This window comes from Bos indicus x Bos taurus, chromosome 18 (assembly GCF_003369695.1).
Source record: "Bos indicus x Bos taurus breed Angus x Brahman F1 hybrid chromosome 18, Bos_hybrid_MaternalHap_v2.0, whole genome shotgun sequence".
NCBI lineage: Eukaryota > Metazoa > Chordata > Mammalia > Artiodactyla > Bovidae > Bos > Bos indicus x Bos taurus.
Genome location: NC_040093.1, coordinates 29,801,162 through 29,819,162, shown reverse-complemented (window position 1 = coordinate 29,819,162; position 18,001 = coordinate 29,801,162). Strand labels below are relative to the sequence as shown.

Below are 18,001 nucleotides of genomic sequence, written 5' to 3'. Positions count from 1 at the left end.
CCTGGAGAAGGAAATGGCAACCCACTCAAGTATTCTTGCCTGGGAAATGCTATGGACAGAGGAGCCTGGCGTGGTATAGCCCACAGGGTCACAAAAGAGTTGGATATGACTTAAGAACTAAACAACAATGCCACAAATAAAGGTCTTGAGTGCCACAACTAAGACCTGGTGTAGCCAAATAAGTAAATAAATATATGTTCTTAAGTTGTTTAAAAAAACATTTTTTAGCCTTTGGACAATATTGAGAAATTATTGGGAATTTTATCAGGCATTATGACTTAATTGGATGATGGTCATGTTCTTAGAGATGAAGACTGAAATATTTACAGGGGAAATTATGTTATCTCAGATTTGTTTTTAAATATTCTGCAAAAATAAAAATGCAGGAGTACATACATATTGGAATGCCCAAAATGTCTGGAATACTAACACCACCAAGTGCTGGTGAGGATGCGGCACAGTGGGAACTCGCATTCACTGCCAGTGGAAATACAAAATGATACAGCCACTTTGGAAGCCAGTGTGGCCATTTTTTTTTTTTTTCCAAAACTCAACAAATATTTACCATATGATCAGCAGCCATGCTTCTTGGTATTTATCCAAAGGAGTTGAAAACTTACATCCACACAGAAAACTGCACATAGGTGTCTGTAGCAGCTTTATTCATAATTGCCAAGACTTGGAAGCAAGCAAGATCCCCTTCAGTAAGTGAATGGATATGAAAATTGTGGTACATCACAACAATGGAATATTATTCAGTGCTAAAAAAAGAAATTAGCTATCAAGCCAGGAAAAGCCATGAAACAACCTTGAATACATATCACTCAGTAAAATAAGCCAGTCTGAAGGTCTGTATACTTTGTGATTCCCACTACATGATATTCTGGAAAAGGCAAAACTTTGGAGACTGTAAAAAGATCAGTAGTTGACCAGAGTTGGGAAGAGGGAGAGATGAGCAGGCAGGCCGGACACAGTGAATTTTTAGGGCAGTTCATCAGCTGGTAAAGAATCCACCTGCAATGCAGGAGACCTGGGTTCGATCCTTGAGTTGGGAAGATTCCCTGGAGAAGGGAAAGGCTACCTACTCCTGTATTCTGACCTGGATATTTCCAAGGACTATACAGTCCATGGGGTCACAAAGAGTCAGACATGACTGAGTGACTTTCACACACACATCAGTTTTAATAAATGCACTGTTATGGTAGGGGTTGTTGATGGGGAGGCTATGCATGTGGGGAGGAGGTATTTGGGAAATCTCTGTATCTTCTACTCAAATTTGCTATGAACCTAAAACTACTTTTTAAAAAATAGTCTTAATTTTTTTCAATTTGCAATGTATTTCTTTTTTTTAACTGAAGAATAATTGCTTTACAGAACTGCCTTGGTTTCTGCCAAGCATCAACATGAATCAGCCATAGGTATACATATGTCCCATCCCTCTTGAACCTCCCTCCCACCTTTCTTCCCATCCCACCCCTCTTGGTTGTCACAGAGCCCCGGTTTGAGTTCCCTGAAATCATACAGCAAATTCCCATAAGAAATAGTCTCAATTTTCTTTTTAAACTCAAGGATGAAATTATGAAACAAGATTTGATACAATGTTCACATGTTACAAAATTATACAAATTGCAAAAAAATAACTTTTGGAGCTGGATGATGGATACATGGTGGTTTATTATACTATATGCTGATGTGCATTATACTATTTTCCTTGTGTTTGAAATAAAAATTTTTCTTGTAGATTGAGCTGGAAGAGGTGGCACCCTTATCAGTTACCACATTTTAACAGGAGACTGAAGTAGGATATCCAGTTTTTTCCCCTGCCTGCCAGCAAGCAGCCCAGCAGAGGTGTCAGGAGACCCAGGGAGAGCTGGTATGGAGCCTCCTCTCCCCACTCAATGGGAAGCCTGATCCAGCTGCAGTCCCCAGCAATTCCATCTTCCCTGGGGTTCCTCCCCAGTGGGTTAGGGGGTTGGGCTCCTCTTGGTAGAGGCCGGGGAGAGGTGCCCCTCCCAGTTTGAGTGCCGTTATCATCACCCCTTTGCCAGAAGATGAAAGGGGCAGGACTGCCTGGGGAGTTAATCTTTAGCCTCCAGAGTGACCAGTTGCCAGGACACCCAGGAACTGAACGTCCTCCGAGACACACCCTGCAGGCACTAAGGAAATCTGATGTTGGTCATGCCAACCATGAAAGCCTGGTTAGCACCAGGAGTAGTAGGGTCTGTTGTCCGCCTGAGGTGGTACCTGCAAGGCCCCTTTCAACATTTGTTTTCCCGGTTGATGCCTGAAATCCTACCATTTACATTGGACCAGCCTTCAGAGAGACCTTGACTCCAAGATTTTGATTTTTCTTCCCCAAAGTTGAGAAGCTAATGAATGCCATGGACCATACCTCCTGCACCAAAAGATTGCTAACAATCTCAGGAGTTTCAGGACCTCTCACCCCATGGCGCCCACCCACAGACACCAGGTAAAGAACACTGGGTGGAGTTTACTAACTAGTTTCAAGGTTTTCCTGCCTTTGAAAGAATTATCCCAGTGCTTTCTTTAAAATGCGAATGACTCTGGGCAGGTCTAAATGACTAAACAGCCCCCATGAAAGAGATTTTCCCAGCCTGGGGGTGAGGCATATTCACGGGGGCTCACGGTTTTTCCTGGAAGCTAGAGGAGAATGTGGCTTCCCTGGTAGCTCAGACGAAAAGCGTCTGCCTGCAATGCAGGAAACCTGGGTTTGATCCCTGGTTCAGGAAGATCCCCTGGAGAAGGAAATGGCAACCCACTCCAGTACTCTTGCCTGGAAAATTCCATAGATGGAGGAGCCTGGTAGGCTACAGTCCATGGGATCGCAAAGAGTCCGACTGAGCAACTTCACTGGTGAGAGGGGAATGCATTGAGCCTAGAGAGCTAATAGCTGACTTCACTAGCACTTCCAAGAACCTTGTGAATTAAGTGCTACCTACATCCCCATTTTATGGATGAGGGAACTGAAACTGGACATGCTACCCAGCTAGTGGCAGAGCAGGAATTTGAACCCTCCATCAGCCTGAGGTCAGGCAGGAGAGGCTCACCTTCGCTTATTTGAGCCTCACAATGAAGTATCCTTTTTTGAAGGAAGAAGACATTGAGGCAGTTCATGGAGGGCTGCACAATGCCCTGTCTCCACAGGGACACCCTGTGGGTCCCCTGTTCACCCTGGCTCATCCTGGACAGCTGAGGGCAGGCAGCCCACTCCCTGGAGCTTGGAGAAGGGCTTGCCGAGAAGTCTGAAGCAAGCTCATGCCCAACCTGTCCTCACTGCCTCTAATTGTTCTCTAAAATCCTTTATATTGAATTATCAGAGTTTAATGGAGGAGTCGATGAGAGCCGCTGTGGAGTTGCAAGGCCAGGGCTTGCTGAGAGGAAGAAAGCAAAGCCCTAAAGGCTCCCTGGGCCAAGCGATGGTATAAAATATGAATTTTTACATAACTGAGGGAAAAAAAAATAAACGGATGAGCCACCCCATGGGGGAAACGCCTCTCTGTATTTCCATTATCTTGGTTAATGTGCAGTCCTGCTGGAGCCCCAGTGGGAAAGGAAATACTGGAGGCTTTATCCTCCAAACCTCTTGGTGGGTTAAGAGGCAGAAATCCAAATGGCCTGGGCGTGTGTTCAGGAGCCCATTAAATGGAGGGGACAGGTGGGGGCTAGGGAGCTGTACTGACCTGGAACAATGTCTTGATTTGAGACAGTGCCCCTTCTCTGGGGTTGAGAAAGTAGCCACAGTGGGCTCAGATTGAGCTTTAATTCTGGGTGAAATATTCTAAACATGGTCTTCCCCATGAGCATAGGGGATCGGGGCTGGTTCTTTCTAGAGAACAACCTCCACACTCAGCACTGACAGAGCATTTGCTACCAGGTTCCAAGTACTCTGCTTAGTGATTTTCTTTCTTAAAAAATATTATTCAAGTAAAAAAAATATTATTCAGCCTTCTATTATATTTTTTATAATTTTATTTTATTATTATTATTTTGGCTGTGCTGGGTCTTCATTGCTTTTCTCCAATTGTGCTGATGGGGGCTATTCTCTAGTTGTGGGGTTCGGACTTCTCTTGGCAGTGGCTTCTCTTACTGCAGAGCGCAGGCCCTAGGATGCACAGACTTCAGCAGTTGCGGCTCCATGACTCTAGAGCATAGGCTCAGTAGTCGTGGCCCATAGGGCTTAGTTGCTCCGAGGCACGTGGGATCTTCCCAGATCAAGGATCTAACCTGTGTCTCCTGCGATGGCAGGCAGATTCTTTACCACTGAGCCACCAGGAAAGCCACAGTGATTTTCTTATATTAGCTCCTAAGGACCCATTTCTACGGATGAAAATACTGACTTGCCCAAAGTCACATAGCTACACACTGTAGTTTTTGTTACTGTTGTTATTACTGTATCTTTCCAGCTTTGTGTGTTTGTGTGTTAGATGCTCAATCGTGTCCAATTTTTTTGTGACCTCATGGACTGTAGACCACCAGGCTCCTCTGTCCATGGGATTTCCCAGGCAAGAATACTGGAGTGGGTTGCCATTCTCTTCTCCAGGATATCTTCCTGACCCAGGGATTGAACCCAGGTTATCTGGGTCTTCAGCATTGCAGGCAGATTCTTTACCACCTGGGAAACCCATTTCCAGCTTTGAGTAAGTGAGTGAAAGTCATTCAGTTGTGTCTGACTCTTTGCAACCCCAGACCAGAATACTGGAGTAGGTAGCCTTTCCCTTCTCCAGGGGATCTTCCCAACTCAGGAACTGAACCTGGGTCTCCTGCATTGCAGGCAGATTCTTAACCAGCTGAGCCACAAGGGAAGCCCAAGAATACTGGAGTGGGTAGTCTGTCCCTTCTTCAGCATTTCCAGCTTTATTGTGATGTAATTGACATATAACATTGTATAAATTTATCAAAAATAAAATGTTGATTTGACACATATATTGCAAAATGATTACTACCATAATAACTAACACTTAGTTAACACATACCTAACTCATTGCTAACACCCCCATCATATCACATAATTACCATTTCTTTTTAAACACACTGTAGTTCTGATCATGCTTCAAGGGTAAAAGAAAAGATAATGTCCCTTACATGAGACATTGAAGCGAGTTATTCGCAAATGACAGGTTTGGCTGATCTCTGATGGATCTCTTCCTGTCAACATTAAAGGACAGATTGAAACCTGCAGCTCCAGCCAGAAGATTATATGGAGCCACATGAGGTGAAGCCAATGGAACGGGCTGTGGAGGTGGGTTCCAGTCTTGTATCTTTCAAAGTCGCTCAGTTGTGTCCCACTCTTTGTGACCCCATGGACTGTAGCCCACCAGGCTCCTCTGTCCGTGGAGTTCTGTTGGCAAGAATACTGGAGTGGGTTGCCATTCCCTTCTCCAGATCTTCCCGACCGAGGGATCGAACCCAGCGTAAAAGGAAAGATAATGTCCCTTGCATGGGACATTGAAGCGAGTTATTCTTGTAGACAGATTCTTTACCATCTGAGCTACCAGGGAAGCCCCCTGCTACTTCCTACTGGCCTCAAATTTTTTATGCCTGGGTTGTCCCTCTGTTAAATGGGAATAATAGCACAACTCTTGTGTTGTTTTGAGATGAAATGAAATAAGATGGTTAATGTCAAATGCTTAGCACAGAGCCTGTGGCACAGTAACTTTTAATGCCCAGTATCAATCGTTACTTATTATTGTCCCTCACATCTGCATAGTGCTTTTGTGGTGCACGAAACATTGGTCTTAATTAATTGTATGACAACTTCACAACAACACAAGCAGGCATTTGTGATTATTTTACCATTTAGTAGGTGAAGAAACTGAGGCTTTGAAAGGGAAGATTCTGCCCAGTGAACTGATTTGTCGACAAGGACCGATGGAGATCTGAAGTTTAAAAGACAGAAGTAGTTAAAGGGTAAAATCCTCTCTGGCCCCAGATGTTAGTGAGCCACTGCGAGGCTGGTATTCGAACCTAGTGGTAATAGGAATTGTGGAGCCCCTACTATTGCATTACTCTGACTACTCTCAGGTCACCCGGTCTGCTTGCGGCTTCGGGGCGGGATCGGGGGCGGAGCGTCCGCCCAAGTCCGCGGAGGAAGCGGAGGCCTTGCCTCGCCGCTCATTGGTTGCGGCCGGCAGGTGCATCCTCAGCCAATCCTGGTGCCGGGGGCGGGACCGTCGAGGCTCACCTGGCTCCCGCCGCGCCCCGCAGCTCATTGGCGTCCGGAGCCTCAAAGCACCTGTGAGTTCGTAGAAGTTCTGCCAGACTCTAGCCCGGCCCAACTCAGCTAGATCCAACTCAGCTAGATCCTACTCAGCTCCCGCCCGGCCTGCCATGGGCCCTCGGTGCCGCAACCTCTCTGCGCTCCTGCTGCTGCTGCAGGTACGTTGGGTCCCCTGACTGCGCGGGATGCCTTCCGGCTCCATAAGCCGCCCCCCAGCCCCCAAACTCCTCTCTCTTCTTCTCCTGTCGTCCCCTGTTTCCTCTTATTCCAAAAAAGTTTGGGTCCAAAGGGCCTGAATGGCCCGGAAACTGCGCCGCGCTCAGGACTCCATGGGGAAGGGAGTGGGAGAGGGAGCCAGTGAGGGTGAAGGGCGAGCGCGGCTTTGCGGACGGCCTCCCGCAAATGCCAGAGGTAGGGGCGCGCCTCACTGCAGCCTCCGGGTACTCGGGTGGGCGACGGGCGGGGAGTAGAGGGCATGGAGCAGGGTGGGCGTCGGGGTATGGGATGGGGAGCCCTGGTGTAAGTCCGGGCGGAGCTGGGAGTAGTGGGAACGAGGAAAGGAAAGCGGAACCAATAGATAAAGGCACCTACCCTGTAAAGGATAGTGAATAGGTATGCCCCCCACCCCCCACCCCCCACCCCCACCCGGGATAAGGAAGGGTGTAAAGAGGTTGGAGCACCCGCGGTCTAGGGAGAGTGGAATTGGGAAGAGTAAAGATGCCTCCAATGAAATTGAAAAGGAGACTGAAAGGAAAGGGGTGCTGAGGCTGGAAAAGGTGAGCCAGCAGCCTTCCCTCCTGAGAAGTCCTGGAGGCTTGGCGGCCACAGGTTTCTGAATGAAAGAGTTTGACGTGGCTGGCTGGCTGGCTGCCCTCTGGGGAGGAATGGGGGGAAATGGGGGTGGCGGAATGGGGGTAAATGGGGGTGGGGAAATGGGGATGGGGGAAATGCGGGAGAATGGAGGGGGTGGGGGGTTGGGGGTGGGGGGTTGGGGGTGGGTGGGCCCACCCCTCCCACAGTCCTGTTGCCAGCAGAGGGAAGGGAGGCGCTGTTGGTTTCGATGTGGGTAGGAGGAGACCCCCGCTCACCAAGTCACCCCGGTTTCATACCTTTCCCCTACCCCAGGTGTCATCGTGGCTCTGCCAGGAGCCGGAGCCCTGCATTCCTGGCTTTGGTGCTGAGAGTTACACGTTCACCGTGCCCCGGCGGAACTTGGAGAGAGGGCGAGTCCTAGGCAGAGGTGAGGGCGCGCCGCCAGTGTCCCTGAGCCGGGTGGGGTGGGAGTGGGCAGGGTCGGAGAAGCGGCGCTCCTACGCCCGCGGGCTGGACTGGGCGAGCGAACTGGGCGAGCACCGTCTTTCCTGGCTCAGGTGACACCCTTTGTAGATTACACAGATGCGGGGATCTAAACTTTTGCCAGGATAAAGCGTTGGGTTTGAGGGGCTGTCTTGTATGGTTGACTTAGTTATGGGGGACACTTATTAGGGGTCTTCAGTGTGTCCCTTATTATCCTGACCACTTTAAGACAGTCTGTCCTTTCCAACGTCTAAAACCTGATGTGTGGGAAGAGGGTGGTGGGGGAGGTGATAATTCCCGTTTTTTACAGATGAGCAAATGAGAGACTCAGGAGGGTGGAGTCCACTGGCCCCAGGGTCAAAGTAGGAATCTGATCTAGATTCTGACTTCCAGGCCCCATTCAACATCTCTGGAATGACTGAGGAGTCCTCTCTTGGTTACTAGGCTGTGGCTTTTGCTCATAGAGATGAAGTTTTTTTTTTTTATACAGGTACTGTTTCCCCAAGGAATAGTGGCACGTGCGCGCGGCGCGCAGGCCTGTGTGTGTGTATGTGTGGTTTTTTGGTGTTTTTTTTTTTTTTAAAGCCTGGTAGCCCTGACTTAGGGAATGAAAAACAGACACAGTGTACTTCTGGGTCTTATCACTGTGATAATCAGGATTCTAGATTTTGCTTTGTTTCACTTTGCCCGGGAGTGAGAGCAAGGAAAGGTTGGTTTCTCTTCTGGTTTCACTGATCTCCAGGTGCTTATTTTCTACCAAAGAACTTTCTCCTTCTTGATTTAGTTGATTGGGTGAGTATCATAACAATAAAAGAAACATTTTTTGAAAGGACTCACCCACAATACCCCTAAGGGAGTTCACTGTTTATTCTTCCAGTCTTTGGCCATGTGAAAAATGCAGCAATCATGCTATATATATATATATATATATATATATATTTTTTTTTTTTTTTTTAACTTTGGAAGTTGTTCCAACAGTAGGCGACTTTTTTTTTTTTTTTAAACAGACAAACTGCAGCTTGACTGATTAAACATATTTGTTTTTTGAGGCTCATCTGTGTTGTGTGGAGCTTTCTATTGGGTCAAAAAGGAAAAAAATCTAGTGTTGTCTGCTTGATTTTGCAGTGGGTCCCCCATTACTTGGCCCATTTCAGATTGATGTTCTGCCGGGCCCTGCTGGACCCCAGGAGTGATTGAGGACTTAAAGGAATACCCCACCATTGCCCTTGGTATTTCCCATTCCAGCAGGTTGATGAGAAATGTCCCGAAATGTCCCAGGACCTGCTTAGAGGACACTGTGGTCTATGGGCACTTAGGTGGCAGTGTGGGTGGCCAGGGATGGGTATCAGTGGGGAGCAAAGACTGGCTTCTGGGAGGAGGCAAAGTTGACTGAACCTTGAATTCAGGGCAAAGTTTAGAAACTGTGTGTACATCTGTGTGTGAGGTGTTGCGACACAAGTATTGGTCACTTTGTTTTCTTTCACCAAGACATCTGGTAACACCAAAGGTGGGCTAGTCTAGTTTTTATCCCCCACCCCCACCACCAAGTCCTTATATCTGACATGATATTGTTATTTTTACATGATAATATTATTACATGATAATAATACAAATATTATTATTATATTATTATTAATAGCCACACCTATTCACTTTTGAACCAGACTCTGGGGCAGGTGTATCACATATTTCACCTCATTGAATCTTATGTCAGTGGGCACCATTGTTATTTATGTTTTGAGATGAGGAAACAGGAATTGCCTCATAAGGCAATTCCATACTCTGCTCAGGGATCAACAGCTGGCCTTTCTCCCATTCCTTCTTCCTCTCAATCTCAAAAAAAAAAAAAGAAAGAAAGTGTATTTGGGGAACTCCTGTGCATTGTGAAGTCCTCCTCCCTGTGTGCCCTGGAGAGCAGAGGTGGTGATGGACCTGGACCCTGACGGGGGCTGGTGGTGAGGGAGGTGGACCAGACCGGTGGGAGGTGGAAGGAGCCTGTAGCTCGTGGTGTTGATGGGAGAAGCAGCCTCTGGAATCCTGGCGCTCATGACGTTGGTTCCAGTTCTGTTTATGTCTATACACCTGGTGGCTCAGTAGTAAGGAGTCCATGTGCCAATGTAGGGGACCTGAGTTCAATCCCTGGGTGGGGAAGATCATCTGGAGGGGAAAATGGCAACCTGCTCCAGTATTCTTGCCTGAAAAATCCCATGGACAGAGGAGCCTGGAGGGCTATAGTCCAAAGGGTCAGACATAACTGAGCACACGCACAGAAACACACACACCTAGCCCCGCTCAACAGATTTCCTGACGTTTAATTTTTTTGGCCTTTTTGGACCATAAGGTCTCTTTCCAACCCATTGTGGACTTGCCCCAGGATGAAAGTGCCCTTCTGGTAAAAACATGCAACTTCAGGGAACTGGCTTTGCGATTTTAAAAAGGCAACCAGGATTTAGGGAGGCAGCCTCATTCCCTTTGGACAGTCCAGGAAGATGGGGGCTTGGGATATTATTAGTGCCAGGTTTAAACATTGGCCTCGTGGGAAATTTGCTGCATGGGAGTGTGAGAACAAGGAGACTGTGATGTTATGTCTACAGGTGGCTGAAGAATGTCAGAAATAGGGTTTTGACCAAACTCAGGGGGTCTTGGGGTGTAGTTTTCTGGGTCCTGTGCCCTGTGAAATGGCTGAACCCCACCATCTCACTCAGCTTTGTATTTATTACTTTGGTTTCTCTCCAGGTTTTAGAATGGAGAACGTTCAAACAAACAAAAAACACCAAAAGCACAACTGTACATTGGTCTTCAGAGTTTCTGATCAGTTTCCTTTTTTTTTTTTTAAATACAAACTTGTTTGTGAAACCCAGGCGTTAGTTTCGGGTCTCAGGAGTATTATCCCAGGGCACTCAGCTTTGAGTTGATTGAGGGGTGGTGTTTTAAAAAAAAAAACACAAAAAAAAAACCAGGCAGGCTTTCAAACTGATGGTTTCTTTGCTTCGCTTCCTCCGCCACCTGGCTTTAGGCAAACAGGGCTTATATTTTGCATTTGAGCTCTGACTGCTTGATGGATGGCCCTTGCTCACAGGCACCCACCTGTGCGGGTTAAATACACCCATTTCCCCCTCCTTCTAAAAGATGTGCTGAAAGGTGATGGAAACAGTATGCAGGCCCCCTAATTAAACCAGGCTTTAAAAAACAAATATGGAAGCCTGCCTGGGGTTACCTTACATCATAAGATCCCCACTTCCCTGCCTCTCAAACTCCTAGACGTCACTTCCCCTTACTGGCTCTGTGACAAGAATTGGTGCCTAGACCCTGGGGAAGGAGATTAATGGACCATCATCCTGCCCTTGCCTTTGTGTCTCATGAGAAGTGGCAGAAAAGACCTGAGGAAGGCCACCTAAGGAAGACTGGTGGCTGCTGCTTCTCTACTGGCCACTAGAACTGCCTTTCCCCTCTGCTAGGGAAATCCCTGTTTGCTTTTTGGGGCTTTTTATTGGGTGAACCTTTTTCTGGAATGTTCCTTCCAGCCTCAGATATGCCAGATGCTGAAATAATCAGCTCTCAATCTCCCAGAAGCTGCCAAAACCCAAAAATCCCTTAGAGGCAACTATCACAATCAGACTTCCTGGGTTTCCACTCTGCCTCCACCCCCATCTCCATTCAGGGCTGTAGGCTGGAGACCGTTGGGTTGGGGCTGATTAGGATAGTGCCAGGAGTTGAAAGACCAGACTTGAATTTCCACTACTAGCTGTGTTCAGTTCAGTTGCTCACTCGTGTCCAACTCTTTGCAACCCCATAGACTGTAGCACGCCAGGCTTCCCTGTCCATCACCAACTCCTGGAGCTTGCTCAAACTCCTGCCAAGTGGGTGATGCCATCCAACCATCTCATCCTCTGTTGTCCCCTTCTCCTGCCTTCAATCTTTCCCAGCATCAGGGTCTTTTCCAGTAAGTCAGTTCTTTGCATCAAGTGACCAAAGTATTGGAGTTTCAGTTTTAGCATCAGTCCTTCCAATGAATATTCAGGACTGATTTCCCTTAGGATGAACTGGTTGGATCTCCTTGCAGTCCAAGGGACTCTCAAGAGTCTTCTCCAACACCATAATTCAAAAGCATCAATTCTTCAGCACTCAGCCTTCTTCAACTCTCACATCCATACATGACTACTGGAAAAACCACAGCTTTGACTGGTATAATGGTGTGACCTTGGGGAAATCATGTTACTTCTATGAGCCTGTTTCCTTATCTGTAAAACTGGGGGGCGGGAGGGCAATCATACTTAAACAGAATTGTTGTGAGGATTAAATTTGCATATTTGTTTCTTCACTTGGATTCTCTGGTCAACAAATGTGAGTTGAGTGCAGATTGAGTGTCATCATCAGGCTGGATCTGGGATTACAGTCATGAATAAAGCTGATGTGGGTTGAACATAAAGTGAGAAGGACATAAGGAAACAGGGAAGAGTCATTAAATGGCTCATATTTCTTAAGGACAGAGTATGCACTCATTCTTTTGAACAAATGAATGAATGAATATTCACTACCTCTCACCCCTTGGTTTATTTTTCTCATCTCAAACTGTGGCCTGGGGCTAGCCTCTGGTATTGATTGTAATTGTCAAGGAGAGTGGGGTCTGTTAAAACTTTTAAAAGATGCTTGTGAGAGCTTCATGTCCAGCCAGCGGCTCTTGAGGCTGGGGTATAGTGATAAGTGTGTCTATGGATATAGGGTACTGAGTGCTTCCCTCTGAAAGCCAGCGAGGGCACAGAGGGCAGACCTCAAACCTGATTCTGGAAATGGAAGGGCAGTTATTAGACATTAAAAAAAAAAAATTTTTTTTTGGTCTTTGGTCCATTAAAAAAAAAAATTGTGGTGTGTCTCTTCTTTTCCCTCCCCCCTCTCTCCTTTTCTCTGTTACTAATTGAAGTTTTCCTTTTATATACTTCAGCTTTTGCTTGTTACTGTTGGGAGCATTTTAAGCCCCCTCTTTCTGTTGTTTCCTCTTCCCTTTCCTTCCTCATATCACCCTCAATCCTCCACTCCCCCACCTCTCAAGGCCCAAGAAGATTCAGAAGGTTCTTGAGTCAGACTGCCTAGACTGGAATCAGGAATTCCTTGCCAGCTGAGAGACGTTGGCCCAGGACTTTCTAAACCTTGGATTCCCTTTCTGTTAAATGGGCGTAATAGTTCGCGTGTCATCTTGTGTATCAGGTGCCCAATGAAGGTGACACATTAAAGCCCCTAGAGTATTTGGTGCCTTCTGTTTGAGACTCTCCCTCGTTTTAGCTTTGGTTCAAACGTTTCCCTGTGTGCTCTCCCACGCAGCAAACCAGCCAAACCAGTTTCCTCACTCTCCCTGTTTCTGTGTTAAAGCAAACACTACTCTGCCAACAGCAAACAGTGACTAGACCAAAGTGCCCTTTGCGTGGAAAGGAAATGTTGCAGTATTTTCTTGCTTGCTGCTGTGCAGTGTACTGGGAGGTGGGAGGGGAGGCTGGGGTGGGCTTGCCTGGGGACCTGCCCATAAATGTTGTTCAGAATTGGGGTGGGAGGGGTCAGTGGGCAAGGAACAACTGGGTCAGGGCAGGGGCCAGAAAATGAGGATAACCTTGAACCTGGAAGCCTTTGCTTGGTTTTGAAACATATTTCATAGTGCACGTGGCTTAAGGATGCCTGTCTTTTCCTCGGTTTCAAAAAGTGCTGTGCCTCAGCCCCTGAGACCCTGGCTAAGCATCAGATTACCTCAAAAATCCCCTGCAGGTTCACTGAGCTACAGTCTCTGAAAGGGGCAGTTCTGACAGGGCATTTTAAAAAGCTCCCCAAAAGTCTACCTGATTCATCACCCCAGACGACTCCAGAGGCTTGATCCCGAGTGTTTGATGAGTAAATACCCAGCGGCAGCCAGGGTGTGGGCATCTGTTGTCCAGGGCTCCAAGGGCACCCTTGATCCAGAAGGGTAAGACTGATCTTTCCACCATGCCAGTGAAGGAGACCTCTAGGGCTGATGGGTAGAGCCCATGGGATGGAGATGGGGGGGCACTGGGAAGTAGCCAGTACACCAACCTCTCCCCACTGTACACCCAGTGCTGGGGGTCTTCAGGGAGATTCCAGAAATTCTCTGAGACTCCCCGCCCCCCACCAGTGGCTATTCCCATTTACTGGAGAAAGTCATTGTGTGGGAAAATATTCAGAGGATTGGAGCAGCAGTCAGTTATACCCCTGCACCTTGGTGAATGAGATGGTGGTCCTTTGCTGGGAAGAGAGAGGAAAGAGCAGCAAGTTGGAGAAGGAAAATTAAGTCTTGGTTAGGAGAGAGTTTCTAAAGACCCAGAAGTGGCATCATCTTGGAGGCATTTGGGACTTTCAGGTCTGGAGTCTGAAAGAATAACAGGCACCAGTATAAATGGGAATTTGTATAGGGCAGTGCTCCTTTTCCCTTAATCTCGTGTCAGTAGGTGCAGAGATGTTACAGGGACCCCACACACTGGAGGAGAACGTGATGGAAGGGCTGTGCTGAGGGTATTTATCTGGAGGCGGCCAACAAATAAAAAATACAAGTATTTGTTTCTAACCAGTATTAGGAGCGGGACCTGCAAAAGCGGGGTCCTCACAGACCCAACAGCTGAGCTAATCCTCCCGGTGGCCCAAGGCAGGAAGTGTTGTTATCTCCTTGACTCAGAAGTTGGACAGCTTGTCGGCTCACCCAGCCAGGTAGTGGCAGGGCTGGACTTTTATCTTCTGAAACCTGTGCCCTTTCCCACACCCCTCGACCGCCCTGTCGCCACACTGCATCTCCAATGAAACTGACTCACCTTAAAAAAAATAATAATCGTTTTATTTTTTTTTTTGATTGCCCTGGGTCTGTGCTGCTATGTGCGGGGTTTCTCTAGTTTCAGAAAGAGGCGGCTGCTTTTCGTTGTGGTGCTCAGGCTTCTCTTTGCGGTGACTGCTCTTGTTGAGCTTGGGCTCTAGGTGCATGGGCTCTGGTAGTTTCAGCTTTCTAGTTGTCCACTAGTAGAAACTAGTAGTTTTCTAGTAGTTTCACGGTTCTAGTAGTTTCGAACTGAGTCCCCTGCATGGCAAGAGGGACTCTTAACCCCTGGACCACCAGGGAAGGCTGCTAATTCACCTTTTTGAGGCGAATTCCTTATCCCCTTTGAAAAACAGGTGTTCACACCCTTTGCATTTCACTTTTAGTTGTGATGCTAGAATTCAGCCTGTTTTTTTGAGGACCTCTTTTGTCTTTCACCTCTGAGCCATTTTCAGCCTCTGTCCCTTTTGACTTTCATTCAGAAAAATGCTAGGTGAAGTGCACTTTTTTCCCCTTTCTGTCTTTTCGACTTTCTGGGTCTCTGAAAGTGCAATTATACTGGCATTCCAGGCGGGTTGGGAGGGAAAGTGTCCTAAACAAACTCATGTTCTAACCTGGGACCAACTCAAGGTGCGAGAGCCAGGCAGAGGTCTGGGTGTGGATCTGTCCACACCAGGAAGAGGGAACACGTGCCTGGGTCCCTGTGAGCTCAGGTGTCACTGCTGGGACCACCTGAGACCCACCTGAAGAGTTAAACCTGTTCCCCCTGAGGAAAACCATAAATGGTGGCCAGCCCAGGATCCTGTGGGATAATTGGCCAAGGTCTAGATAATCATTAGTGGGCTTTGTAATTAGAGGAGCATGTAACAGGCCGAAAGCCCTTCAGATTTACGATACCTGGGCAAGTTGAAGGCTAAGAGGAACACCTGTTTCTGTGGTTTGGCACTCAGACACACTGATGCACCTCCTCTGTTCCCAGGAGAGTTTTCCCAAAAGACTTTTTTTTTCCCCCCAGCGTCTTCACATCGATGTTGCAACAGCCTCCCCTCTGGTTTCCCTGCTTCCTCTGCCCCTCCCACAACACAGTCTTATCTCTCTTTTTTTCCCCCCAACACAATCTTTTCTCCACTCAGCAGTCAGAGTGATGGCTTTTAAAATTTCAGTTAGAGACCATCACTCCTATTCAATATCTGCCAATAGTTTCTCATTTTACCCAGGGTGAAAACCAGTCTTTTCTCAAACTTACAAGCCTTCCACAATCTGCCTCCCTTACCCCACCCTCCCCCCCGCCCCACCCCTTACCTCTTGCCCTGACTGTATTTAGAACACATCAGGCACACTTACGCCTCAGGGCCTTTGCACTGTCTATCATCAACAGTAGCTCCCCCTGCCAACTGCATGGCTCATTCCTTTATGTCTTCAAGTCTCTGCTCAAGTGTAACCCTCTCAATTAGGCCTTTCTTGAACCCCGTGTTTGAGGCGGTAACCCTTTCCCCCTTCTTTGCTTCTTTTTCCTCTGTATTGCTTTTCACCATCTAACAAATATTTCACTTATTTCTCCTGTCTACTGTCAGTCTCCTCCCACTAGAACAAGAGCTCTAGGGGCCAGGGGCTTTTTGTCTTATTGAGTTCACAGGCCGTATTGGTATTGCACCTGGAATTGTTCCTGACACATATTTGGTGTCAGTAACTATTTGTTGAATGAATGAATGAGGTTTCAGAGTGTACATATAGGTATGTACATATCTTTTGCTTTTAGAAGTTATTCCACTGTGGTGCCTTTTTCCGAAGAAATTGAGATACAATTGACATATATTAGTTTCAGGTATTATTGTGCTTTTTATTTTAAAGAAAAGAGGAAATTTTCTCAGTATCAGTCACAGAAGGGACACGAGGAGAAGAGGATGTTCTCAGGGCCTGTGTCTCCGCTTGGCACTCCCCAGTTTCTCTGAGCCCTGCACATCCCTGGTGTAACCTTACCTCATTGTCTTGTCACAAAACAGCTTGCAGACTAGAGCGGAAAGGTCAGATGAGCCATTTCTTCCCCACACTTCTTGGTGTAAAGAAGCACCTGATCAAAATCTAAACAAGAGATCTGAGCCCGCCAGAGCCATCTTTTTGGCTTCCTATTGTCTGGGTGACACCTTCCTTGAGCAGGGCTTCCAGATACACCCAACACCTTCCCGGGTATCCTTCAGGCCCATTAATTCTTCAAGACTCAGTTTCCGTTCTTCCAGTTCTTGGCAATGCACAGGAGCCTGGAGGGAGCTGGTAGAGAACTGGAAGATGCAAAAAACTCAGACAATAATCCTTTATTCTTATGACATAAGACTTGTTATCATAATACTGTATGGGTAGTACGTGCTCTTCCCCAATGCTGTCTCTCCCTTACACCTCACAAAGCCAGTGGTAAGTGACAGACCCTGAGCGGCTGCAGTTCACACAGACCAGAAGTGGGAGAGCCTGGCTGCTTGTTCAGTGGCTATTGGACTCCAAAGTCTGCACTCTTCACAGCAGGAAAAGCCAACTAAGCAGACGGTCTGTGAGCAGCCAAGTGAAAGCGATGGATAGTTCCTGCTCTGAATGACTCGGAGAGACATCCTTTGGGATGACTGAGGCATTCCTTTGTCTATAGAACAAGTTCACGCTGGGCACTTACCTAGCACTGCGCTACACATTGGGGATCTTGTTGTTCAGTTGCTCAGTCGTGTCCTGTTCTTGGGGGTCTCACAGAGGACAAAAGACAATCCCTGTCCTCGTGGATTTCCTTCCCTTCTCATTGGAGGGACCTGGGGGAGGCAGTTGGATCTTGATCTATGGAAGGGAAAGAAAATACTGCAGGAAGGGTGATAAGAATTGGGTGTGCTGGGGTGGGGGGATTTGAGGGAGGTCTTCACTAAGAAGAAAGACATTAGTGTAAAGACCTGAAGAAGTGAGACGCTGAATATGTAATTAGAATTGGGCTGTTTCTCGAGAGAGCGGGACTTTCCACGTTCTTTCTTTTTCTTTTGGCTGGGCAGCATGAGAGAACTTAGTCCCCTGAATAAAACCCTCGCCCCTTGCAGTAGAAACGGGGAATCAACCACTGGACCACAAGGAGACTCCCTCCCCACATTCTTTAAGGCCACATTGGTGCCAGGTAATGACCATACTCTGGGCAGGCATTTTTCTAGAAGAATAATCCTGAGAACTAATTGTCACAAAAACCAGGATCCAGTTCTTCCATGCTACCCACCCCACTTCCCATGTTGGGGTGTGGCCCGAGAGGATTGCCGCTCCTCATAGTTTCTTCCTCATGGCAGAGGGGGCCGGGGGAGGGTCACATGTCTACCAGGGTCCCAGGACCTGACAGTTAGAATGAAGCCTGGTTTCATACGAGGTTTTTCAGACAGCAGACTTCCTCCCCCACAAATTCTTCATCACAACTGTGTGGGAGTCTTTGAAAAGGGAATGAGTTGACCAACTTGTTTGTGGAAAAGCTGTGGCTTTTCCATAGAGAACATCACCCCTTGAGTCAGCTTGGTCTAAGAACCTGAGCCCTATTGACAGCTGGGGCAGGGCCCTGAATCACGGCCATCGAGAGGCCTCTCCCGGTGAGGTTATTGTATCAGAGATTGAATCAACTCCCTGACATCACCTCTCATGGTCACAGGTACTCTTGG

The 18,001-nt window shown here is 47.4% G+C and overlaps 1 protein-coding gene across 1 annotated transcript in view; it reads left to right on the top strand.

Annotated features, from left to right (window-relative positions):
- The first annotated feature begins 6,210 nt into the window (after positions 1-6,210).
- CDH1 (cadherin 1) overlaps positions 6,211-18,001 on the top strand; it is a 72,706-nt gene continuing 60,915 nt past the window's right edge. Inside the window, exons 1-2 of the mRNA XM_027516157.1 lie at positions 6,211-6,396; positions 7,364-7,478. Coding sequence (XP_027371958.1) covers positions 6,349-6,396; positions 7,364-7,478 — 163 coding nt within the window. The 5' untranslated portion in view covers positions 6,211-6,348. The remainder of the gene's footprint in view (positions 6,397-7,363; positions 7,479-18,001) is intronic.